General features: G+C 36.2%; 1 protein-coding gene and 1 long non-coding RNA gene across 3 annotated transcripts; one reads left to right on the top strand and one right to left on the bottom strand.

The window, feature by feature from the left end:
- The first annotated feature begins 1,421 nt into the window (after positions 1–1,421).
- On the top strand, positions 1,422–6,394 carry LOC105493678 (uncharacterized). Its single transcript, XR_003020910.2, has 3 exons — positions 1,422–1,560; positions 3,457–3,529; positions 6,258–6,394. It is a non-coding gene; the product is annotated as an uncharacterized lncRNA (long non-coding RNA).
- LOC105493677 (aminoadipate-semialdehyde dehydrogenase-phosphopantetheinyl transferase) lies at positions 4,481–26,404 on the bottom strand. 2 transcript variants are annotated; one of them, XM_011761520.2, is made up of 6 exons: positions 26,135–26,401; positions 24,335–24,560; positions 12,486–12,607; positions 11,703–11,864; positions 8,522–8,593; positions 4,481–6,429 (listed from the first exon to the last, which is right to left on the bottom strand). In XM_011761520.2, exons 1-6 carry the CDS (start codon positions 26,315–26,317, stop codon positions 6,265–6,267), a joined length of 930 nt encoding a protein of 309 aa, XP_011759822.1. In that variant the 5' UTR covers positions 26,318–26,401; the 3' UTR covers positions 4,481–6,264. The 2 variants fall into 2 exon arrangements, with proteins under 2 accessions (XP_011759822.1, XP_070931627.1); XM_071075526.1 differs by lacking the exons at positions 4,481–6,429; positions 8,522–8,593 and adding an exon at positions 8,633–10,395 and having other exon boundaries at positions 26,135–26,404.
- Positions 26,405–26,443: the final 39 nt, after the last annotated feature.

Raw genomic sequence — 26,443 nt, 5'->3', positions numbered from 1 at the left:
GTAACCCTTTTCAGTCAAATGCCCTTAGAATCTATTCCCATTCTGTCCTCCAAACCCCTACAATGCAAAGTGGTAATATTCTGCAACTCTTCTGAATAGGCCCTTCCTCCTGGACCTGATCTTATACTTCTCTGTTTAGGGTATTTGTTATTTTCCAAAAAGTAAAGATGGATAGTGGATATAAATCCTGAGGATAACTGACACCTGCTTATGAGAAAACCATCTCAAGTGAATTCATTGATACACTGTCTTTCCTTTGCAGGGCAAGTGGAGATGCATACTGGGCTATTCTTGTGTTGCCACAAAGAAACACTTGAGCCTGAGTAATTTGTAAAGAAAAAAGTTTAATTGGCTCATGGTTCTGCAGGCTTCACAGGGAGCATGATGCCCACATCTGCTCAGCTTCTAGGGAGGCCTCAAGAAGCTTACACAGGGAGTAGGCAGAAAGCAGAAGCAAGTGAGAGACTGAGGGGGAGGTGCCACCTGCTTTACAACAACCAGGTTTCACGAGAACTCACTATCACAAGGACAGCACCAAGACAATGGTGATAAACCATTCATTAGAAACCTGCCCCCATGATCCAATCACCTCCCACCAGGCCCCACTTCCAACACAGGGGGGCAGAATTCAACCTGACATCTCAAAACTATATCAGGAGATAAGATTGTCCCTTCAGACAAATGGGGCTGCCTCTGCCAGTAGGGAAGGTTCAGGGAAATGTAAAATGTTCAAGGTTCTCAGCCTTGTCTGTGGCAACCCAAATGTCCCCATCTCATTTCTGAAGGTCCCACTTCTTCCATACCAATGCCCTTAGCATGAGAGACTCAGTACTGGCCAGTAATTGGTATTACAACTCAGCAGCCCTTACAATAAAAGCTCTAGGCTTGATTCTTAGCTTTATCTACAAAATATAAGATATTCCCCTAGAGTTGCCATAGATTTTGTGATACTTAGTGTTTTTTTCCCCAATTTTTCCCTTTGCTTTCAATTTATCCTTTTCCCTGTGTATATGCTCTAGACATTCAAAAGAGCCAGCCCTCCTAACAATCTCTGTAATCCCTACTATGACCATAGTGACTATGTGCCACAGCCACTTGATCTTCCAACACTACTCCACTTGTATTCCATGACTCCATGCCACTACTAGTGATGATGTGAGCAATTGTGACATCACCACTTGTTACCAATGATAAGCATCCATTTCCCCTGACAAGGAAGTTATTTGTATATAAATCAAGTATGTGAGCGATCCAATTCCAGAATTCCACTTTCCCAGGACTACTCATGGTACAAATTACTGTATTATTCAGGGTTGTAGCAGGAAACAGATGGCGCAACCAAAAGTAATCATCAACGAGGGTGTAGGCAAGAATAACACAAATCTGCGAGAGATAGTGCAGCAGCTTAGGCTAAGCAAGAGCAAGATCTTTCTACTCCTAAAATGAAAAGGCAGGGAAAAGTGGTTCCTGAACCCATGAGCTCTATATATGGAGAAGGCTATGTCAGAAGCTGTGATGCTGAGGAACAGAGTTATATCCAAGCCACTGCAGGGCAGGAAGGCAAGTGGATAATCATCCTATTTCCCTTTCTACCTGGTCTTCCGCTAATACCCTCTTCTATTTGCAAAACCCGATCAAGGAAAAGACAGCCTGGCCAATAAGGTACACAGAAGTCAGCTACCTGGCGTAGTGAAGGGTGAAAGACAGTGGATTTAGAGGGGAAAAGAACAACTAGTTTAGCAGGCTTCTTGCTCACACAACACTGGGAAAAGCATAAAAAGAGTTTTCAAGGCTGCTAAGTAACAACAGAAAATACTCATGGAACTATCAGGACCACCAAATTTATGGGATTTCACTTGCCTATTGCTGAAGGCTTCTAGGATAGTAAAAAAGTGGTCTTATACCTGCAACATGGTCAGTCCCCTAAAGGTGACCTGCAAAGGTGTATATCACACCAAGATTTCGGCTCTACTGCTTAAGTACTCAACAAATGTTACTTTTTTTCCTCTCTAATGTTGGCTCCTTTCCAATTTTCTTTCATTCAAAAATGACCCTAAAAGTAAAGAACAGCGACTATGTACTCATGGGCAGGAAAATTCCTCTGAAGCCCCACACCTTTTTACTTAAAATATGGGCAAATTTGCATGCTACTTACAATATCTGTAACACTTTTATTATGAAAAGATTCTTTCTAAAACTTCAGGTAAAATGAATGCCTCTAAATGACCAACTGCTATCTTTTGATGAGTTACTACCAACACACCAGTGCCTACTCCTAAGTATGTATACTCCTTGAGAAGTGTGGCTTAAGTGAGCCCAATTATTCTGACACTGTTGCTACTTCTAAGTAGCACACAAAGAGATTCCATCCTAATGTTTCAATCCTCATAGGGAAATGTAAGATTTAATCACAAAACACTATACATACACAAATAGTAAGTGCATAAGAGCATAAAATTACAAATATTGGAGATTATCCCTGGAAAGGGAAAGATGAAGGGGTGGTAACTGGGAGGTAGGAAGTCTTCAGCTGCATTTGCTTCATTCCTGAGAGAAGATCTGAAGCAAATATGGCAAAATGCCAACATGTGTTAAACCTAGGTGTTGGTTACACGTCATATTTCATGGAATAAGCAAAAGTTACATATAAAGGCCTCTCCTTCCCTGCCCCAGGATTGCTGGTTGTTAAATATTTACCAGCAGCACACCACTAAGTATAGTGGTTGACTTAGGTTCTGGATCTAAAGATCTGAACCTAACTCTGACCAAATAACGAGCTTCACTATTCAATGAATATATACCCTTTAGTAAGTTGTTCAAGAACTTAGTAACTTACTTTCCCTATAAATAAAACTCCAAAGAGTTATGAGAATTAAATAGCCTGATACACGAGTGCTTAAGATGCAAAATAGCTTCTAATATAAATACCGTAAGACATATGCAGCAGTTACCCGACATTAACTGATAAACTGGAAATACATCCAAAGACCTTTGCCAATCCCAAATTCACAACACTATGAAGGTGTATTTATTTACCCCATAAAAATAAAATCCATCATCATGAGCTCTCTTCACATCCTCTTTAAAAGTACTGATACTTGGAGTTTTCAGGAATATTTTTGACCAAAGATATATTTGCATATGTGTATTTATAAATCTATCTGGTCCTCAAGTTCAGATGGTAATAGTTCCACTAGTGAGGAGCTGTTGAGTTACTCAATCCTAACTGGATTTTGAGTTTCAGATACTGAATAGGTAACAATTCTAATTTTGATAGTGAAAAATTTAATTGAAAATTTATCCAAGTCTTTTAAATTTCTGAGTCTGAAATGGAAGAGACACAAATATACAGATTCATTTTAAAAATCAGTTTATGAGAGTTCCTGTGCAGGAAACGTACTAACAGAGACCAATAAAGCCATACATTGGTCAGTATGTTATAATTCGACCCAGCAGACATGAATATGAAGCAGCACGTGCCAGCCCAGCACAAAACTCAGCAAAATGCAGCATCAAATACTTGGAAAAAGTAAGTATGAATACAGAGCTAACAAATGGCTTCATGTGGAGGGGGATAGGATAATAGGTTTAAGAAACTAGATCCCCATACCACTCTGCATAGGAGGATTGTCCCTTCCTCTTATAAGTCTCAAAAAATATAACTCCTATGCCCACTTTGTTCTCAAAAAGCTATTCCACATGAATGGAGTAAATCTAAGAAGTGAGAGATAGCAAATGGGGAAACAGGGAATCCAACACAGGGGAGACAAACAATCCCCAGGATCATAGCAAAGGAGATCTCAGGATTACAGCTGTACACCAGCCATAGAAGGCAGAAAGTCCAACTGGACAAAGCAGATTGCTCTAGGAGTGATTTTTTAAAAGATGAATGAAACTGATGGAATAATCGTTATGTCTGAACGTTAGAGAAGACATTCAAACATGTGGTAGAAATCTATGCAAAGTCAATTAACTAAAGGAAATAAAAATTAGTATATGGTAAGGCTAATACATCAATCAGCTGTACACAGCAGTTACATAATCTCAATAATGTACACATATTCTTAGTGTAATCACAGTCAACAATGTAAATACTGAATTATGATATAATTATGCTGGGAGGAGAAAAGGGGATAAGAAGGGAATATGCAATGCTGGGAAGCAGAAGAGGGACGCTTTGAGAATCAAAGAAACAATGCCTAAAATTTAAAAATCAAGTAAAAGCAATATAAGCCTGTCATTTGGAGATATGGTAATAAATAACAACAACAACAAAAAACAAATAGCTAAAAGAGTTGAAAGGGCTTGCCCTGGAGACAGAAAATGGAAGAAGTCAAAGTAGTGGCCTTTTTCCTTAGGAAAAAAAAATCTTATAGATCTATTCGATTTTTTAAAGCTGTATACACATGAAACTTTGATTAAAAGTAATAGAAAACCTAAAAATTAAAAAATACAAATCCAATACAGCGTCAGGCTCATAGAAATTCCATAATAAACGTTCATCTTTTTTATTATTTTAATGACAAGACAAAGTTTTTCATATCACCATTACACTCATGCTAGGGGTAACAGTACTTCTATTATAAATGCTACTTGACCTTTATTTTTACTATGCTTGGCATAACTGGGCATGCTTAACAAAATAAAAAAAAAATATATAAAACATTCAATTTCTTTTTTTTTTTTTTTACTAATCAAAGTACCTAATTTTATACAATTTGCACACTTTTAATGTTAGTAACAGAAACAATGAAATTATTTTATTTCTTGATACTTAAGAGTTTAACTCCAAGACATGCACTACAACCACATAATATATTTTTGTCATCAATATGATGGTCTTGGCATCTTATATATTATGTTCACACTTTAAATTAAGTACTACTTGCTAAAAACAAAAACAGGTAAAGACAATGAACAGACGGTTCACGTTAAGAGGAATACGAAAAGCCAATAACAACGCTGACATATCAACCTTATTTGTAATGAAAGAAATACAAATTTTAAAAGTGACATACCACTTTTTATATTGGCAACAATTAAATAAAAAAGAATACCTACAATTGACCAAGGAGTATTCTGGCAGGGGAGGGAGGTCACACACATATAGTACTAATTAGAGAGAGAAATTGTACAATTAAAGCCCTGTGAACCAGTCAAATCAATCATTCCACTTTTAGAAACTATCTCAAGAACATAATTAAGCATGTACCTCAAAATGTACAAGGACATTCACTCTGCCACTGCTTGTAGTAATAAACTGCAGATAATCAAAATGTCTAACAGAAAAAAATGAGTAAATTATGGCAAACTTTTCTTATGGGAAGGCAGTGGGCTTCCAATTCCATTCTCCACACCTAGCTTAGCTTCTTTCTTTTCAACAGAGTCCACTTCTAACAGACTAAAAATGTCAGACATTGCCTTTCTCTGTAATCTGATCTAAGTCAATGGAAACTGAGGGGAAATCTTCCGGAGGTTTTTGTTAAAAGTCTTCTTCATGGATAAAACAAATGAGAGAATGGCCTTTTCTGCCTTTGAGATACAATTTTACGAAGATGTAAAAGTGAAGTAATAGCAGCAGCTCTTGTGATTGAGAGGTGGATTAGCCTAAGGCAAAACAAACCAACTGAGGTCAAGGCAAAAAAAAGTGTGTCTTTAATGACACCACTGAACCCTGTGTTATGTTAAACAATGTCCTAGGTTACTTAGGCCAATTACATTTGGACACTGTTACCTCTGGCCAAAAGCATCCTAACTTGTATTAGCTATACAACAGAGTATGTTAGAACCACAAAAAGTTATGTTAGATGTATACTTATGAACAGTAGATGCGCAGTTAAAAAAAATATACAAAACAGTATGTTCCCATGTTTTTAAAAATCAAATATGTTAATATGGATTCATTTGCCAAGAAAAAGGTCTGAAAAGATACTCAAGGTTTTAAGAGTAGTTATCTTTGAATGATAGCATTTCAATGTTTCCTTTTGCTTATGTGCGTTTTCTATCTTTCTACAGTTAGCATGTATCACTTTAAGATTCCACCATCCTATCAATTCAATGCAATTTAGGAGAGAAAGAGGTAAACATGTATTTCAGTGAGCTATCTTGAACCGGAAGTCTACTTTTTTTTTTTAATTGGAAAAGTTTCTGTTCTTTAAAAAAAACTTTTGTGAAGTAAAATTTGATACTAAACAAGCATTCATTTTTCAGCAAATACGGAAGATTACAAACAGTTTTCATTTCCCTTTGTTCCTCAGGGAATCATCATGACTTTGTACCATTTCGTATTGGAATTTCTTCTGTGAAGCAAAAACAGTCCCAAAATGAAGGATCTTCGGGTGTCATGGGAACAGCAGATGATATTAAATCATTAAAGTTGAGAATAGTAAATTGCCTCTGGGTTGGTTTGGAATCATCCTGAGATGGAATCTAAAAGGGAAAAGCAGATTACCTTATTGTTATATTGCATGTTAATCTTATGATCAATTTCATAATAACGAAAATAAGTAAGACCAATTTACAATTTAGTAGTATTAAATGACAACATAGTAGGATTCCTAGAACACTGTATTTATTCCTTATATTAGTGTTGCCAATACAACAAATCAAAAAAATATGAAACAGAAAATCTGATTCTTGAACTTTTTTATATAACAAAAACCTGTAGCATTTAACATGTAGATTTACTGGGTCCCACATTCAAAAAGTGTGATTCCGTACATATAAGTTAGAAGGGATCCCAAAATCTGTAATTTTAACAAGCAGTCAGGATGTTTTCATAGAGGTGAGTGAGAAAGTGAACTTTTGTGAAATACTACTCTAAAAGGTGGGTCGGATAAAACTGCCATAACTATACAGAGATACATACTTCTTCAGGAAATTATTTATTCAATACTAAATTTAAACTGTATCTTACTCTCTGAGATAGAGTCCTTGTTCACAACTGAACCCAGTGTAGACCCTCTTTAATATTCCACACATTCTAGTATGAACAGTACTTGGGTTTTGTACAGCGCTTTTAACAAGGTCCAGTACTTACTTTATATGACTGGTCTCATAGCTATGTTGTGATATGGTTATCTCAGTTTTATGGATGGGGAATCTGAGGCTCAGGAAGAGCAAACAATTCAAACAATTTGTCCAAGCTCAAAACACAGGTTAAATGGTAGATGTGGGCCTGGAACCCAAGTTTGTGAACTGTACTCTAGTCTTCCCAATATGCCACTGTTGCCTAAATAGGCTCTATTCAGGGAAATAAAAAGTAAGTACTGAATGTGCACGTTTCAACAATTATAAAGCTCTACGAAAACAAAAGGTATTTTTGCAGGGAGTATGAAGCTGAGATTTAAAAACAGAAGGACCAGTAACCTGGGTTAGAACATCTTCCGATAACAGGTGTCAATTTTAACGTGCCATCCCTTTATAAGGAAGATAATCTATGGAGAATTCTTAATCCTTTGATTAATCTATCAAAGGTACGGTGTGTTGCCTGAGCTACTTTTGTGGAAGTAACAATGCATACATATTGATCATGCTACATTCTTTCATGTTGATTTACTAAAAATAATGGTATGCATGTAGTTTTCATTAAAACATACCTGTTTTCCTTAAATAAATACTTCCGCAGAATCACAATTATATGCAAACTAAGCGTCTTTGACCCTAAGTTTTTCCCCCGCTTGCTTACCAGGTAATCGGATGAGAAAGTATAAAAACATTGTGGCTGAAGAACTGAAACTGATACTATGCCACAATATGACACAAGGGCTCTTATATGTTTGACACTGTAACTTTGGGAATAACTTAGGATATTACTTTAAAAGGAGGAGTGGATTCAATTCCCAAGGTAATTCCATTATGCATCAACCTTCAACATGGTACTCTTACATTCAACACAACCCCAATTCACCAAGAATTAAGATGACTAAGATAATCTTGAATGTCTATTGGAAATATGAGTAGTATGACAGTATTACCACATTTTTTATTACGTTTGTTGTTGTAATGCTTCAGCATATATGAATGTGAAGAAGTGGGTAACATTTTTATTTTTTTTTTGAGACAGAGTTTCGCTTGTTTCCCAGGCTGGAGTGCAATGGTGCAATCTCAGTGCACCGCAACCTGTCTCCCAGGTTCAAGCGATTCTCCCGCCTCAGCCTCCTGAGTAGCTGGGATTACAGGTACCCGCCACCATGCCTGGCTAATTTTGTATTTTTAGTAGAGATGGGGTTTCTCCATGTTGGTCAGGCTAGTCTGGAACGCCTGACCTCAGGTGATCCACCTGCCTCAGCCTCTCAAGGTGCTGGGATTACAGGTGTGAGCCACTGCGCCCAAATGCTTTTTAAAAATGTTTCTACAAAATCCCTAGTGATCTTAATATTTGCCAATAAAAAGTATTACTATATCTATAATCTCAAAACTCTCTAAACTGATATAAGGCAAATGACGATTTCCATCAATAAAGAGCAAACTTAACATTGATTCATGCTATTTAAGAAAAAGAGAAATCCGAAAATCTTACATCCTGATGTCTAGATCCATCGGGTTTCCTAAGAGCTACTGCAACAAAATGGTGCTCATCTATTTTGCTTTCCTGAAAGATAAAAGGTAAATAAATATAGATTATAAAATATGCAAACCTAGATGTAGTTTTATTTACATTTTCTAAATCTCATTCTCTCTCTCTCTCTATATATATGTACGCTCACACACATGCATATATATATTTCCCCATCTCCGCTAAACCACTTTAGAAGTTACATACATGCGGGCCTTTACTCTTAAATACTTCAACATGTATTTCCTAGTAGGCACATTCTCTTACATAACCACATCAGTTAATAACTTCAGTAAGTTTAACATTGAAACTATACTTTATTAGCTATATTCCAAATTCTGTGAATTAATCCAAAAATGTCCTTTGTGGCATATCCCTCCTTCAGAACAGGAGCCCAGTAATGGGCAAGTAGGGACAAGTATCGCATTCAGTTGTCATGTCTTGTCAGCCTTTCGTTTTTTATGACATTAACATTTTAAAGTACAAATTCCCCCATATCTGCTTTTTCTTAATAAAATTTTGCTCATTTGGGGCTTGTTTGATGTTTCTTAATGAGTGGATTTAGGTTATGCATTCTCAACCAGAATACTACATAGGTGATGTGCCCTATCTAGAGGTACTTGATAGCTATCTGTCCTTCCCTGGTGATGTTACTATGTATAATAAAGTACAAGGTTAAAAAAAAAAAAAAAATCAGGTTGCAACATTGGTATGTAAGCATTTAGTTAACTACATACTATCATGTATGAAAAATCATGGTGGAAATTTATAGATAAAACATAACCAATATGCAATTTTCTATTTTCCCCTACATATGAGACAAAGGGGAAGGAGGCTTTAAAATGTAATATATATTGAGACACTCACCAGAAAAAATTATGAACACTTAAAAGCTGAACAAACTTTTCACTGAAAAACCACTTTACTAAAGCATTCTTCCATAAAACGTCAGAAGAAACTAGAATTAGAAATAGTACTTAGGGAGCTTTCATTTTTTATCTTCTTCTTCCTATCTTCATACCTTCAGGTACCCAAATCAGCAAAAAGTGAAATTCAGTAAGGATAAATTTAAGATATGTTTAAAGAGGAAAAATATAAGACTAAGTGTCAGAAGATTTACTATGTCAAAATTATCACAAAGTAAGTCTGCTATGTAGCCCTTTTCTGTTTTCTCTTTAAACAAACAAGAAAAAAGTAACCGGAATGTACAAATTTAAAAATATCCAAAATAATTTTTCAGAAATCTAGCATGTAAGATATAGTTCTTACATGTATAGAATATTTCAGTAAATAAGAATCATGCTTAATGTATAATTAGAGGTGTATGTACACTAACAATTGATAGTTGGACACTAAAGAATGTTAACTAATGGATGTACTGTTTTGAACATTTCATTTTTTAAATTTTTTGTAGAGACAGTGTCTCAGCCTCCCAAAGTGTTGGGATGACAAGCATGAGCCACCACATCTAGTCCCTAGCAGTTTTTGACCCAGCTCTCTTTTTCAAAATGCTTTCTGTCCTTGGATACCAACACTACTCTGTTACACCATTTTGGTCATTCTTTATCAGTCTCCTCCACAAAACAGCCTTTGAATATTAGTATAGATGCTCCTCAACTCACAATGATGTTATATCCCAATAAACCCACTGTAAGAAAATATGGTTACATGGAAAATGCATTTAATACACCTAGCCCACCAAACATCATAGCATAGCATAGCCTACCTTAAATGTGCTCAGAATACTTACATCAGCCTACAGTGGGCGAAATCATCTAACACAAAGCCTCATTTATAATAAAATGTTGAATATCTCATGTAATTTATTGAATACTGTACTGAAAATGAGAAAAGGAACGGTTGTGTGGGTTCTGCAAATATGAATTCTACTGAATGCATTATCACTTTCATACTGTCATAAAGTCAAAAAAAGTTGAACCATCATAAATTGGGGACCATCTATATTCTCAGGGCTCTATTCTCGGCCATACTTCTAACTTCTTGTGGCTTCAATTTGCACTTCTCTCTTCACAGATTCAATATATAGTTGCTCCTTAGGTAATCTCATAGTTCCAATTTCAAATCCATGGTTTCAACTACCATTGACATAATGGTTATACTTATAACCATTATAATATTTTTCCTCTAGCCCAGCCCTCCATTCCATTCACCTATCTGACATCTTCACTTAGATGTTTGGTATCTCAAACTTAACATCTCATTTATTTTCTAGTATTCTGCATCACAATAGATTATCTTCTAAGTCAGAGAACTGCTCTACAGCCCATTTGCTGGACACAAGCAGGACCAATCACAGTATAATGACCGGTCTGGAAATAAACAACTAGCCCAAGCTACGTCAGGGAGTCCCTTCTCTAGGATTTTTGGACTTGGAACAGAAAGTGAGTTTACCAGTTTGTTTGGGGTTTTAAACTGTAAATTGTTGTAAACCGTAAATTGTTACATGCAACAACAGTATGTTACATGCAAGAGTCATGTTTTCTGTCATGTAGACCAGAGAGGCTGAGAAAGCTGGTGTATAGAATGAGAAACATGGGTGGGAGAAAATTGAAGCCAAAATGTAGAGAAAGGCAAAAGTAGGAGACAAAAAGAGCTCTGAATATTTTGTCCCCTAATTCTAGCTAATACTGGGGACAGCTGCTGAATAACTCTAGTAACCTATAATACTGTTTTGGGGGGTTTTTTGGCTTAAATTAGTGTGTGTTGGCTTCTCTCACTAGCAACCAGGAACTGCTAGTGACAGAAACAAAATACAGTAAGAGACCAAAATACTTAACTTGATCAATACCTTGCAGGATCTACCAGCCTGATCTGGAATCTCTCTTAAATACCCTCATTATGGCCCAGCCAAAGTGGCTGCTTTTGGCTGTTCATACATGCAAAGCTCCTTTTCAGAGCCTCTTTTCTTTTTCCATTCTGAACTCACAACGACTCATCTTTCAACATCTTTCAAGTATTAGCATAAATGTTACATGCTCTCATAGTAGCCCTGATTTCACTTTCAGAGCAGCAGGACTGGATTCAGTTGCGTCCACATTCAGTGACTAGCCTACCCAAATCAATCATACATACACGCATAAAAAATAGAAATTCTTAGTTATAACAATTCTAATAAATTTCTTACCTCAAATGCCCATTCTTTTTCTTCCTCTCCATCCAGGAACAAACGTGTTTCTTTATAAACTTGGCCTATATCCAAGTTTAATGGAGATAGATCAAATTCAAGCCGCTGCAATTCAAATCCTAGTCCAACACCAATGGCTTTTATGAAGCTTTCTTTAAGTGCCTAAGATACAGAAAGACATTTTCTCTTAGAATTCAGTGTACAAAAATTTTTCATAGAATCTACAGGCCCAACAAATAGGGAGTTTCAATGCTATGCTACCTTACAGCTATATGGCTCTAAGCTTTTTTTAAAAAAAACCCTTACAGCATGAAAACAAACCATCCACATGATCTTAGGGCAAATCATTTAAGCTCTCTGTGCCTGTATCCCCTTGTACGTAACCTGCGATCATGATAACAATACCTTCCTCATAGGGATGTTATGTATATTAAACTAACTAACTTATAAAGAGCTTGAAGTAATGTCTTCTGGCATGTAGTAGTATATATATCAGTGTTTGTTACATAAGACTTCATGTGTATTAGTTCCTTTATGACAGAAAACATTATTTATAAATCATAATGTTTTGTTTTAGCTTTAGGTACTTTCTAACTGAGCATTACATATAGGTTAAATTTTCTTAAAATGAAATGTCATTATAATGTAATATATGCATAAAAACCATAACATTCTCAAGCAATCTACTGTTTCGACACTACTGGGTAACCAAGGACTCTGATTTTAAATGAAGATAATGGAATCATTATAGACTTTTGCTTTAAAAATTAGAAAGAATTATACCCAATTCCTATAAAACATATCCAGCTGAGTCCATTCATCCTTAAAGCTTCTGATTGTTTCCCATTCTTTGTTGGTAAACTTTCGTTTCATAATATGAAAGAATTCTGGAATTGAACCACGACCTGTCAGTTAAGGAAATAAGAAATTAAATAGCAGTTCTATTAAAAAATAAAAAGTTGCTCTATTACTAAAACTGTTAAAGACAGCACCCCCCAAAGATCTAAAGGGCAACCATTCTTTTGAATACATTTAAAATAATCCTAAACAAAATCTCAGCAAGTCAAAACAACTTGAAAATTAAAATAGTAAACACACTATGACAAGCAGTAGTTAGCCCAGAAATATGAGTAGTTTAACAGGAATTGGTGATATTCTATAAATTATTACTTAAGCAGGAAAACCATATGGTTGCATCAATATATGCCCCAAAAAGTTTTGATACAATTTGGCAGCCAAAGCTGTTATAAATCTTAAATAACAGGAAATTTCTTATATAAAAGGGTATTTATCAGAAGCCCAATTAAAATACTCCTAAAGTAGAACCATATTATTCTAAAGTTTTATTTTGTTACGTAACAGAGAAAAAAAGGGAATAATTATTTTACCACAAGTTTTGGAAAATTAGCAGAAAGCTGAAAACTGTTCTTTTATTCTACATTATTGCCACGGCTAAAAAATTAATACTTACCTTCTTTAAATGTTTTCCAACTTGTTTTCTTTCTTTTTTTTTTTTTTTTTGAGACAGAGTCTCGCTATGTCGCCCAGGCTGGAGTGCAGTGGCCGGATCTCAGCTCACTGCAAGCTTTGCCTCCCAGGTTTTTACGCCATTCTCCTGCCTCAGCCTCCCGAGTAGCCGGGACTACAGGCGCCCGCCACCTCGCCCGGCTAGTTTTTTGTATTTTTTAGTAGAGACGGGGTTTCACCGTGTTAGCCAGGATGGTCTCGAACTCCTGACCTCATGATCCGCCCGTCTCGGCCTCCCAAAGTGCTGGGATTACAGGCTTGAGCCACCGCGCCCGGCCTCCAACTTGTTTTCTAATATGACTTCTTCAAATAAAAGATTTTCATTATTCTTTCATGGTTGCAGTTGCAAAATAAGCTCATTTAAAAAAACTTGAAACATATCTTTAGTGCCACTATTTCATAGATAACAAAATATTACATAGCATTCGAAAAATAAATGACAAAAGATACAACCCAAAGGATCTCATTCCCAGAACTAAGGGGTAAAATACATGTTAAAATTCATGGTAGGTCTCTAGTATTGAATTTTCCCAAACATTAAAATTATGTGTTTGTGTGTCTTTACCACCAAGCACAAACTTTCTACCATCATTCATTTTATATAAATATGCATAATATGTATAAATATTTACACAAATATGTATTCAACTAATATTAAAAACAAATTGATCACTGTTCTTGCCTTTTATACTTACAGCCTAATGGGCCTATCAGAGGTAGGTGAACCACAAACATTTACTAAGTGTATACATGAATGTTAACTATTATATGGTAAATTACTTCCTAAATATTCAACTGCCCTGTATCCTTAGTTCATTATTACATTATTTTCCAGAAAACCTTTTGAAGGTAATTCCTTTGAGGATTCTGTTAATATGGGCTTACTCAAATTCTCACTTCTAAAATAACCAACTCCAAAATTTGACATTCTGAAATGATTAACACAATTCTTAAAGAGATAGCTGATACAACACTCTCTATGGGCATTTCTTATGTAAATAAATATGTGGAGAAAAAAGATGTTGAAGATGTTGAATGTCCCCTTCTTAATACTTCACTGGCATTTAATCACTAATTCTCTCTATGATAATTCAACAATTAGAATTCCACTAAAAGCATACAAGTGCTAGGTACCACGAACTACATGATGAGCAAAATAGACATGGTCCTTATCTTCATAGAGAGTTTACAGTTTCTCCTGCAGTAACCAAATACCTTTCCCGCATTCATCTCAAGGGTAGAATATATTAAAAATTGGTTCTCTCACGAAATATTTATGATTCTCCCAGTACCTCCGCTTCAAGAGTCAAAATAGTCGCCTCTTAGTTCATCAGGAAGTATTTCTGCTGATCTTGTTGCTGATATGTGGTACTATGGATCAAAATAAGGATCCTCATTCATTTTCAGGCACTGAGATATTAAATTGTGATCTTAAGAGTTCAATGGCAAGAAATTCTTACCCCTTTTGCGGCCATGGATCCCTTTGATTGTTTGGTGTTTACTCCTCAACACCTTCCTGAGACTAACATTAATAGAAGCCCCTCAATAAAAACTGTTTTGTTCAATGCATCAATAGTACATACTGGCTTGATAAATAACATCTTAAAGAACACCTTAAAGAAAGTAAAGACAGAAAGCTTCTGAAGTAACTAACGTAAATCTGGAAATTTTAAACATTGGGGACACTATATCTACAAAAATCATAAACTGTTTCCTGTTGAATGGATTTTGGCACAAACTGCATATGTAACAATAATGGGAGGAACAAACTATCTTTGGTTTGGAAGACTGCATTATGTATTTTGAGTGAAACTGTAGTTGTAACAGATTAATGTCCAAAAAATCTGCATTTAAAAAGATACGCATTTTGTCATCTATAGTGTCATTTTGCTTGCTGCTTTCTTCAAATTTTATTTTTATAACCTCCAAGAAGCCTTCTGATTTTTAACTAAATAAGATGGGGCAATCAAGGAAAAAAATTTAAATAAGCATGCTATTAAAAAACTGATTAACATAAAAGGCAATCAATCTGGCACAATCACTAGAAAGCAATCACATAACTCATTATGTTCAGTCAAGAAATACCGATATGAGTGCATTTTCATATACTTTAGAGCATCTTATTTAGACCACAAAATAAAAATTTGACAGCAATAGGAAAAGGTGATTTTGTAAATATTCGGCCAAAGCACAGCAGCGCCACACTGTGGCATTATGGTGGATATACAGTGGGCATATACTCTGTTAAGTGTTAAATACAGTTTACCTCAGAAACTGGAATAAAGAAAAATTGGTAGGAAGAACAGTGAATTTGTCCCTTAAGCTATTTGAAGACAGCACAATTACTGGACATACATGTTGGCAAGTTCTAATACTACCATTACATACACAGAGAATCATCAGTCAAGCTGAGAAAAACCTGATCCTCCATCTTATAGTTTGACCATTAAGGAGAGCAGTGTTAGATATTGTATTGTGCAACGATTAACTAATTAAGACCACACAGAAACTAATGTTTTATTTTAAACACAGTAGTAACATACAACAAAATCATTTAGATCTAATGCCTTGAGCAACTATCGCTGGCCTATGAAAAAAAATTCTAGTAGTACCAGAACCTCAGGGCCTACCCACATTAATCCCTCACCAAAACAAGGTTGCCAATATGTATACATAAATATGTATATATAACAGTACTTCAGCCTTTAGGTAAATGGGCTGGCCATTTTTGAGGCACGTGGAAGGGAGTTAAGCAATGCCCAACTATGTGCTTGCTTCAAAGTACCAAAATTTAGCCTCAGATAACAAATCATATTATAAATTCCAATAGTTTCACTTTCTAAGTACTGAACTGTATATAATAGAATTATATATAATTTTGTTTCTATGAGAAGTGACAGTCTTCTAAGATATGAGTTAGTATGTATACGCTGTAATGCTTGACTTATCAGCTCATTTGTCCAGGAACTTATCCAGACACAAACCTAGAATAACACAAAAATATCTGAGCTGCCAATATAGGTTTCACAAACTACATGCACAAAGCCTCTTGCATGTTACTATCAAAGGATGTACTTATATTTAAGCCCTCAATTCGTAAAGTACAGCAGAAAAAGCACTAGACTGAAATACGACAATCCAGGTTTGAGACTCACCATTTAGGCAGTCCTAAACTTCAGTTGCTCTTACACTGTTTACCAACACATATAGGTATTAACACACAGAGGCAAGAAACAGGCTGATAGAGCTAGAACTACTGGGCTGTGAATGTTATCCTTTTAGGAAGAACTCCAGAGGATGAAGACGACGACCAACAGGACAGAGCAAGAAGCCTTTTATTTTTGGGCTTTGAAACCTAATGAATTTACTCTGCTGGGTTTGGAACATGTTTGAGAACCATGATCCTTTTTACTTCAAACTTCTTTTTGGAATGGGAATGTCTATCCTATGCCTCTCCTACCATTGTATTTTAGAAGACTTGTTTTCCGCTTTCACAAGTCCACCCATGGAGAGGAATTTTGCCCCAAGAAGGATCATACTCCAGTTTCACACATAGCTGATTTAGATGACTGAGATAATGAGACTTTGCCACTTTTTGGGTTGATGATATTAACACTTACATGAAATTTAGAGCTAATGCTGGAATGGGCTGAGAATTGCTGATGCTGGGATGGGGTGAATTTACTTTGTATGTTAGATGGATATAAATTTTGCAGGGGGCCAGAGAATGGATTCTACTGGGTTGAAGGGTGTCTCCTGAAATTCATGTCCACCCAGAACCTTAGAATGTGACCTTATTTGGAAATAGAGTCTTTATAGATGTAATCAAGTTAAGATCAGGTCATACCTAATTAAAGTGAGCCCTGAATCCAATGCCTGGTGTCCTCACAAAAAGAGACAGACACAGAGAGGAGACAGAATAAGTCATTTGAAGGTGAAGGCAAAAATTGGAGTGATGTAACTGCAAGCCAGGGACTGCTAGGAATGAGCAGAAACTAGGAAGAAGCAAGGAAAGATTCTTTCTTGGAACCTTTAGAGAGACCACGACCCTGCTGACACCTTAACTTCCAGCCTTCCAGAACTTAAAGAGCCTTCTGTCACTTGAAGACACCATGTTTGAGGTACTTTGTTAGGCAGCCTGAAGAAACTAATATACACATAGATACAATTTAAATTATACATAAGCACACACATTCACGTACCCTTAGGAGCTTTAATTTTATGTCCCTGGAGTAAAATTTTCACATGCTGGTTCATCACTTCTTAGCTACAGATTGAGTATCCCTAATCTGAAAATCTGAAATCCAAAATGCTATAAAACTCAAAGCTTTTTGAGCATCAAAATTATACTCAAAGGAAAAACTCAGGGGAACACTGTGGATTTCCCACTATGGATATACTCAACCTGTAGGTTATTTATTTAACATTTACTTAACATCTCTATGGCTGTTTCTCAAATTGTAAAATAGGGACAAAGAATTGGGCAGATTAAGAATAAACATGTAAAACGCCTGGAACTATCAAATACCTAATAAATATTAGCTCTGAGGCTGCTGTGAAAGTCATTGTTAAATGTGTATCTTCTTTAGTCAACTGTTTTTATGAAGTCCTTCCTATATTCACCAAGTAGGGCTTAAGTGGTTTTCCCGTTGATGTTTAGAGGGGCATTTCACATCTTAACAACATTAACCTTTGTCTGTCAAATTTGCCACAAATATATTCTCTGGTTTGTGAAAGATGATTTAATATGAAATCATATCTGTTGACTTTGTGGTTTCCTTTTATCATTTTAAGCTTCAAAAGCCATCTTTTCAGAAGTTTGCTCAAATATACAATTACACTGTGTTCTAGTAAGTGTTAATAAAACTTTAATTTTGTTAGAGTTGTGGCAAAGACTTTCTGATATCACTCATAAAAAATGGTAAATGGGCTATAATTTTTCTTTTTGTTAGTTCTGTAAATTACATCCAATACAGAGTTTCCCAAACATTAATATGCCTAACAATCAACTGGGAATATTGTTTAAATATAGAAACCCGGCCGGCCACGATGGCTCACGCCTGTAATCCCAGCACTTTGGGAGGCTGAAGTGGGCAGATCACCTGAGGTCAGGAGTTCAAGACTAGCCTGGACAACGTGCTGAAACCTTGTCTCTACTAAAAATACAAAAATTAGCCAGGCATGGTGGCAGGTACCTATAATCCCAGCTACTCGGGAAGCTGAGGCAAGAGAATCACTCGAACCCAGGAGGCGGAGGTTGTGGTGAGCCGAGATTGCACCACTGCACTCCAGCCCGGATAACAAAGAGTGAAACTCCGTCTCAAAAAAAAAAAATAGAAACCCTATTGTACTCTCAGAAATTCTGGCTCCCACAGGTCTGCAGTGATTTCAAGGAATCTGTATTTTTAATGACTACCCTAGCTGATTTTGATATCCTGATCAAAATTTTAAAATAACATGCTATGGTCCTATTACTATGATAGAAAAGAAGTCTAAGACTAAACGGACTCTAGTTTCAAGATAAATTTTTTTATTATTTGGATACTAGCAGGACTGTAGCATTTTCCAGAAAATTTAATTCTGATATTCTATGTATGATTTCCTCTCTACTGTAGTACAATATATATAATTTCACCCATTTTTAAGTATACAGTCCAGTAGTATACAGTACATTCATACTGTCGTACAATCATCACTACTACCTGTCTCCAGAATTTTTTATTCTTTTTTAAACTGGAATTAAATCTGTCTAATCCCAAATCTTGTTTGTTTCTTATCCATTTAATCTGTCATCTTCTTCAATAATATATATTTTTATAAACCAAATCTCTATGTTCAGTCCTCTTTATCTCCTTATTCATTCCCTTTCATTCTGGAAGTGTTTCTCAGATTTATCCTATATATCATCAATTCAATTTTCTGTAAAAGCTAGTCTATTTACAGGTTCCTATACAGATTCTTTCAGTACTGACGTTTGCGAGAAAGGAGGATTAAGGGTTTTGCAGGGGACAGAGTTGTATGTTTTTAACTTGAATTTAGAAATAAGGACAATTTTCTCTTAAAATTAAAATTAAAAAGGTTCATGGAGAATTTTTATCTCAGAGAAAAACATTTCTTCTAAGTCTTTTAGCTTTTGAAATTTTCTCATAACTTTATAAGTTTTAAAAAATCATTTTACATAGCTGGTTTGTTTTTAAAGGGATTGAGAGATATTTGTTTTAAAAAAATAAGATTCTGGCAGGGCGCGGTGGCTCACGCCTGTAATCCCAGCACTTTGGGAGGCCGAGGCAGGCGGACCACGAGGTCAGGAGATCGAGACCATCCTGGCTAACACGGTGAAACCTCGTCTCTACTGAAAATACAAAAAATTAGCTGGGCGTGGTGGCGGGCACCTGTACTCCCAGCTGCTTGGGAGGCTGAGGCAGGAGAGTGGCATGAACCCGAAAGGCAGAGCTTGCAGTGAGCCGAGCGCCACTGAACTCCAGCCTGGGCGACAGAGCCAGACTCCGTCTCAAAAAAAAAAAAGATTCTGCTACATATATTTTTCTGTGATGTGATATTGGCCGGGCACAATGGCTCATGCCTGTAATCTTAACACTTAGGAGGCTGAGGAAGGCAGATCACTTGAGCCCAGGAGTTCAAGACCAGCCTAGGCAACATGGAGAAACCCTGTCTCTATTATGATATTAAATATATATATACATATACATTCTAAGTCCCTTCAGGTTCATATAGACCTAACTAATTATTTTATTACAGCTAATAATTATCTGTAGAATGCATCCACCATTAATTTATTTAACCAATTTCTATTAGTAGCTTCAGGTTTTGTTGTTATTTATAAATATTTTGGATACAGTACCATAAACAAGAACGCTAAATCAAAGACTATGTGTATTTTCAATTTTAACATTATTTTCCAAAAAGCCTGTAGCAATTTCTAGTGCTTCCATCTATATGAATGTTCTTTTCCGACATTTTCACAAGCTCCAAGTGTTTTTTTCCAATTTTCTGCAAATCTGATGGGCATCCTTTTGTTACTTTAATTTGCATTACTCATCATTAAAGTAATAGCTTACTGACTACTTGAATTTGTTCTTCTGTAAGGTGCCTATTAATATTTTCTAATCACTTCATAGAAGCTCTTTATATATTATGGATATTGACACTTTACCAAATTTGTTATAAGAATTTTCCTTATTCTATTATTCATCTTTTGTATTTGGTTATATTTTTGGAATATAATTTTTTAAAATTTAAATATCGATTCTTTCTTTGATAAATTCTGAACTCTGTCTTGTTTGAAAAGAATTCAGAAAAAGATTTATTGCAACTTGACCTATTTTGTCCTAAAATTATAATTTTTTTTTTACTTTTAAACTTCTAATTCCTCCAAATTGGTGTATATAGTATGTTTTACATCCACATGACTAACCAATTCTACCAGCACCATTTAATAAATAATCTTTTATTCACTGAATTGAAATATGTATATATCCTGGGCTCTAAGATTAACTCTTCTAGTTGTCTATTCTTTCACTAGTACTATACTCTTTTTAGTTTACAATGCCTAACACAAGTTTCTGAAACTGGTAAGGCAGGATCCTTACCATATTTTTCATATTCCTAGTCATCAGTTCTTCCATAACAACTTTAAATGTATGTAACCCAGTTTCACAAAATTTTTCAAATTTTGGTATCTGCAAATTCTTTTAATAGGAATCAATAAAATCTCATACTGAGGTCATATACTGTAGAGAGCAGTTTGGACAAATGTCTTAACCTTTTATACAAAATAACAGTAGTACTTACACACTAGTCTTATGAAGATGAAATAATACCTATTAGGCATCTAACATAGTGTCACACACTTGTAGGAATTGCTCAATAAATACTAGTTACACAATCAAGTCGTACTGACAATGGAAAAAGACCCACCTGTAACTGGGAAGGGGGAAAACTCCTTGAGGGTGGAGACTTGGTTTTCCAGTAAGGAATTCAGAGTACAAAGTGACGTGTGACTTTCTAAAACCACTTAAAGGTTTTAAATCCCAAGTGCATTTAAAAAAAAAATTCAGCAAAGTTTATTTTAAAAATGTAAAGATGAACATGTAAAACCACAGGGGGAAAATTCTGGCCCTTTCCCAAATTTCAGTCATAATTTTTATGTATTTGGTCTCTCTTATTTTGCCTTACTTTGTAAACATGGTCACAAAACTAAACAATTCAAAAGTTACCCTTTATGCTCAGCACTTCAAACACCTTTAATGGTAGAAAAAATTAGAAAACGAAGGGAAAACCTTCATTTAAATTAAGATGAAGACCAGGAAAACACTATTCTTCCTAAGAGCAAGAATGTACCGCCCTGGCATTTACAGTAGGCTATATACTAGATATGTTCTCTTCTGCGTGGCCGCAGCCAACAGTGGGAGAACAGGTAGAGGGAGGGAAATGAGCTGCACTCAGTAGAAATGGTTAATGCACCATGAAAGAAAAAGATTCTCTAAGTTCCTACAGGATTCTTACCTACAGAACAAGACAGAGTAATGGAATTGACTCTTTCAATGCACTAATGATAACCTCCAAAGCCAACTCTGTCTTTAGAGTTGACAATCTAGTAATGATGCTTAGTACGAAACACAGTACTTTCCTTGCTGCTATCCTAAGTTTTGACTACCATCATTTAGCAAGACTCTTAGGAAAAATCCCTTGCTCAATCTCCTCACTTACTACAATAAGTATAGCAATTCAAAGAATCTTCAATGAAGCAGATCAGTGTCTACTTCCCATCCTCATTAAGAAATCATGCTGTGTCCATTCATGCTTCAGAAATCAGTGGCATGGTAAAATACTAGTGACAACTGGAAAATCTCTCTTCTTTTCTGTATTACTGGAGATAGCAATAGCTTTTTCACAACAAAATAAAGAAAAAGAAAAGGCCTAGATATTGTGATTAGTCAAATAAGATCAACTGAGAGGGAGGTCTAATAAAACATAATTAACAGGAAAACTAAATCTGAAATTTTTGCTCAACTGTCTTTCCATCATTTATTAAAAGCTTCTGTTATTAATTACTTGTTTATCCAGCACTGACCATAGCCAACACTACCCATCAAGTTAACTGGTAATAAAATCTGTTTCTCAGAGGTATCATTTCCAAGCAGATACCAACCCACTGGGCCAATTTATTTACCGTGTAGTTGTGCTGACTGCATTGTAAAAAACAATGGTCTTTCCATTTCTGATTTCAGAAAAAGTTCCTATAATGACAGTAGAAAGCTATAAGAATATATGGGCTAATTCCCATGCTAAGAATCTTCTACGGCAGCAATTTTTTTAGAGTAAGCCACCTATACCCCTGTTGAATACCAGATCCTTTCCTAAGAAAAATGCACATGTACACATCATACAAAATGTAGCCAACAATTTCAGGAGGTTAAACAAAATTCCTTGAACCTTATCCAGGGAATCAGATCAACAATCTGTCACAAGGTTTCCAAAATCACTAGTAGGGCCTTGTTCTGAGCAAACCTGAGAATAGAGTTATACTGGAAAGGTTTATGAGTACGTAAGAGAAAGAGTAGCTAGTAGGAAAATGCAAGGTAAGGACAATAAAAGGGAGAAGAGATTCATAGCTACACTGAAGCCTACAACAGCACAGTGTTTTTTCATTCATTTGACAAATATTTTACTATTATATACTAGGCAAGGTACTAAGAGATGTGATAGTGATTAAACTCTGATGTAGCTAACATGGTTCTTGCTCTCACACAGCTTTTAAGTACCAGGAAAAGATAATCAACCATCCTGATGAATAACCAATTGAGACACATTACTGGAATAAGGAAAATACATTTTATGAGAGCCTACAACAAAAGAACCTAGCTTAGATTGAAGGCTCACAAAGCTTCCCTAAAGTAAAGGTGAAATCTAACAAGCAAATAGGAGTTATCTATGCAGAAATGGGAGTGAGAGAAGATTAATACAAGCCTTACAGACTGAGAGAGCCACATATTCAAACCACATATGGTGCAGGCAGTATGGAGATTAGACAGTTTTACTATGAAATTAGGAAGATGTGGCTTCTTTTATTAAAAGGTTTCTTCTTAGCCTGTTACTTATCTTCTGTAAAAATAGCAGTATATGCATCATAGGGCAGTTGAGAGAATTAAATCACAGAATATATCTAAAGCTCTATGTAAAATGCCACGGCACATGGTTAAGTGTTCATTAAATGTGATGATGACAAGTATACAATAATTAAGAGAACCTGTATTTAGTATGTATTAAATTGCCTGGGTGTACATTCAACCTCACCACAAATGTTAGTGGTCCTTAAAGCCACCAGTAACAAATTTCTAAGGCAATATATAAGCAACTTAACTATTTTAATAATGTTTGCTCCTCATTTTTACTTGCATAAATGGGCTAAAAAGAGCTGTATTTAGATACAGAACAAAGAGTCGCCCGTTGGTATCCACTGGGGATGGGTTCCAGGACCCTCCTCAGATACCAAAATCTGCGCATGCGGCCCTGTGGAATCCGCATATATGAAGTCAGCCCTCTATATCCTCAGGTTTCATATTCCGCAAATACTGAATCTTGACATGCATTTGTTTGTGGATGCAGAATCTGCGGGTACAGAGGGCCAACTACTGAAAAATATTCCCAGGAGTAGACCCATGCAGTTCAAACTTGTGTTGTTCACGGGTCAACTGCATATGTTATCTCTACATAAGGACTACAATGCACTTTACGATTGAGATTCTTTTTTAAAAAACAAACTAACAATTTGACTGAAAAATTGTGGTTAATGTTTAAGTGAAATAAGTTGAAGTACAATTCAAAAAGAATTTCACTTTACCTCTAGGCAAAGTATTATATGGATCACCAGTAACGGATAATCTATTATTTATTTGTAAGTCTGTAAATAGTCATGGAAATATACCCTTTTCAGATTTATGCTCTCCATTACCTTTGTGTACTAAGCACATTTTCTCTAAACTTAAATATCTCTAATACATTTCCTGGCCTGAGATTACTCAATAGGTAAGAACTGAGGCATCAAGACATTTAACTGCTGTACTACAAAAATGAAATGTTACCTGGAAAACTAGTCTTCATTATATCAATCCCAACTTGCAGCTCAGGCTCAGCAGCAAGCACCGCATAGTCCCCTTGATGAGAGATGTTAAAGTTGAAATTCGGGTAAGGATTCGATGAGTCCTTTGCAAGAACTGGCTTTCCTTTTGCAGTTCTTTGCAAACGAATGTGATTCCAAGGGATATTCAATTTCTCTGCAACCAATTTCCTTATCATCAGACGACCAGCCTGTTAAGTACATAAAACATTTGGTATGTAATGATGTCTGCCAAAGATACAACCACACTACGTGTAAAAGTATTTTTTTTTTGGTTTCTAAAATTTTCATTTTTAAAACTTTTCAAAATACTTAAGGATTAAACACACGTTAATTTAAACTTAACCAATGCTTAAGTAGATAACAAGTTAAAGCCCGCCTTAACAATTCCCTCTCCTTTGCTAGCGACCAAAGTTAACAGCTGGCATCCTGTCAGTCTCTTCTGGATTTAAATATATGTGCATTTACATGTTTTTGCTAACTCTACATATAAACACAAACATGAGATTACACTTATGTAGTATTCTGCCACATATAAGCTTTTAAATTTATAAGTATTGGGAATTATTTTATGTCTGTACACATCCGTCTGGTCCATGCAGTTTTAACTGTAGCATATTTCATAATATTATTTCCCCTTTATTGGACATTTTAGGCTCGCTCTAGACTTGCTGTCATAAACAACTCTGCAGTGACAGCCGTCCTGTATCTACATCTGCGCATATGTATTTCCAGATCCCATATATTGATCACCCAGCTTCAACGATTAGCAAGGCATGACCTATCTTGTTCTGCTCTCTCCCACCTCCAAATATTATTTTTTAAATAATTACTAAACACATACACACACAAAAAGCAAGAATATAAGATGACAAAGTATGTATTTTTAAAAATATCTTTCAGGTTTTTTTCTTCTTCAATTCTAACACTGACTTTTAAAAACTGCAGGCTTTTAAAAGTAGTTCATTTCACAATTCCTTACAAATTATAAGTGTAAAAAATTTTCACCAATGTGCCTTATAATTATCAACTAGTCAACATTTCAAACAGAAAGGTGTTTCAATATGGGACATTTTTAAGAAAGGACTGTCTTTTAAATGATGGTAATTCACGGTTGTTTCAAATTGCACCATATTGTAGAGATTATTTGTTTGGAAATCCCGTTTTCCATTTGTTGCTTCAAAATAATAGCTAAAATAAATCTACGTAAAATACTGTTTCCCATGGCATCTAGTGAGGAAGGTATCCTCTCCGGCTTCAGGTTCATTGGCTTCAATCCCGTGAAGCGCAGGGCTACGAACTATATCATACTGTCAATAACTTCTAGGGCCTACCACGTGCAGGGAGTCCTCGGAGAATGGTGGGATATTTAACAGGCAGAATAAGCATGGGTTATGAACCCACGCAAAGAAAAAAAATAACATTTAAAGATAAAGACATAAAAACATTCATTACAGAAAAACACAATTTTGTCGGCCTTCCTTACACTTATTTCACAGTTTAGGAGGGTCTCCATTTGAAATAACAGGGGAAAAGAAAGAATTTTTACAGCCATCGCGGCCTCCGAGGCGGTTACAAAGGCCGTGGAAACCAGGCCGTGCGTCGCCCGCAACTCCGCAGCGCCGGCTGCTGTCGCCCGGACCGGCCACGGGCTCCACAGCGAGAAGGTCGCCGCCAGCGCGGGAGTGTGGGGTCTCCACAGCCCGGCCCGCCTCCCCCAACATCTGCTTCCTAGGCTGTAAATACCAAAAAAGACCTGTAGTACCATGGCTGCCTTAGCGTCCCGGGCAAAGACGAACTGGCCAATGCGCTCCTTCTCCTCGGGCTGAATCGATCGCACTGCCAGCAGCCATTCGGCTCGACTAGGCAGCCAAGTGCCGCAGGAAAAGGCCCAGCGCACGCCCTCCATGGATGGCACCAAGCAGAACCGTTTGGCAGGGAAAACCATACACTGCAAGCAGACCTCGCCGTTACCTCGGGCCTGATGGCGCGGTCGCAAACGTGGCCCCACCCCCTTCTTCCCGGCGTCCGTGCGCAGGGGACGGGACGTCGCTACGCAGATGGGCACGTGGCC

The sequence above is a fragment of the Macaca nemestrina genome, chromosome 12 (genome assembly GCF_043159975.1).
Source record: "Macaca nemestrina isolate mMacNem1 chromosome 12, mMacNem.hap1, whole genome shotgun sequence".
Lineage (NCBI taxonomy): Eukaryota > Metazoa > Chordata > Mammalia > Primates > Cercopithecidae > Macaca > Macaca nemestrina.
Note: the sequence above shows the minus strand (reverse complement) of the source record. Positions and strands in the feature narration are given on the sequence as shown.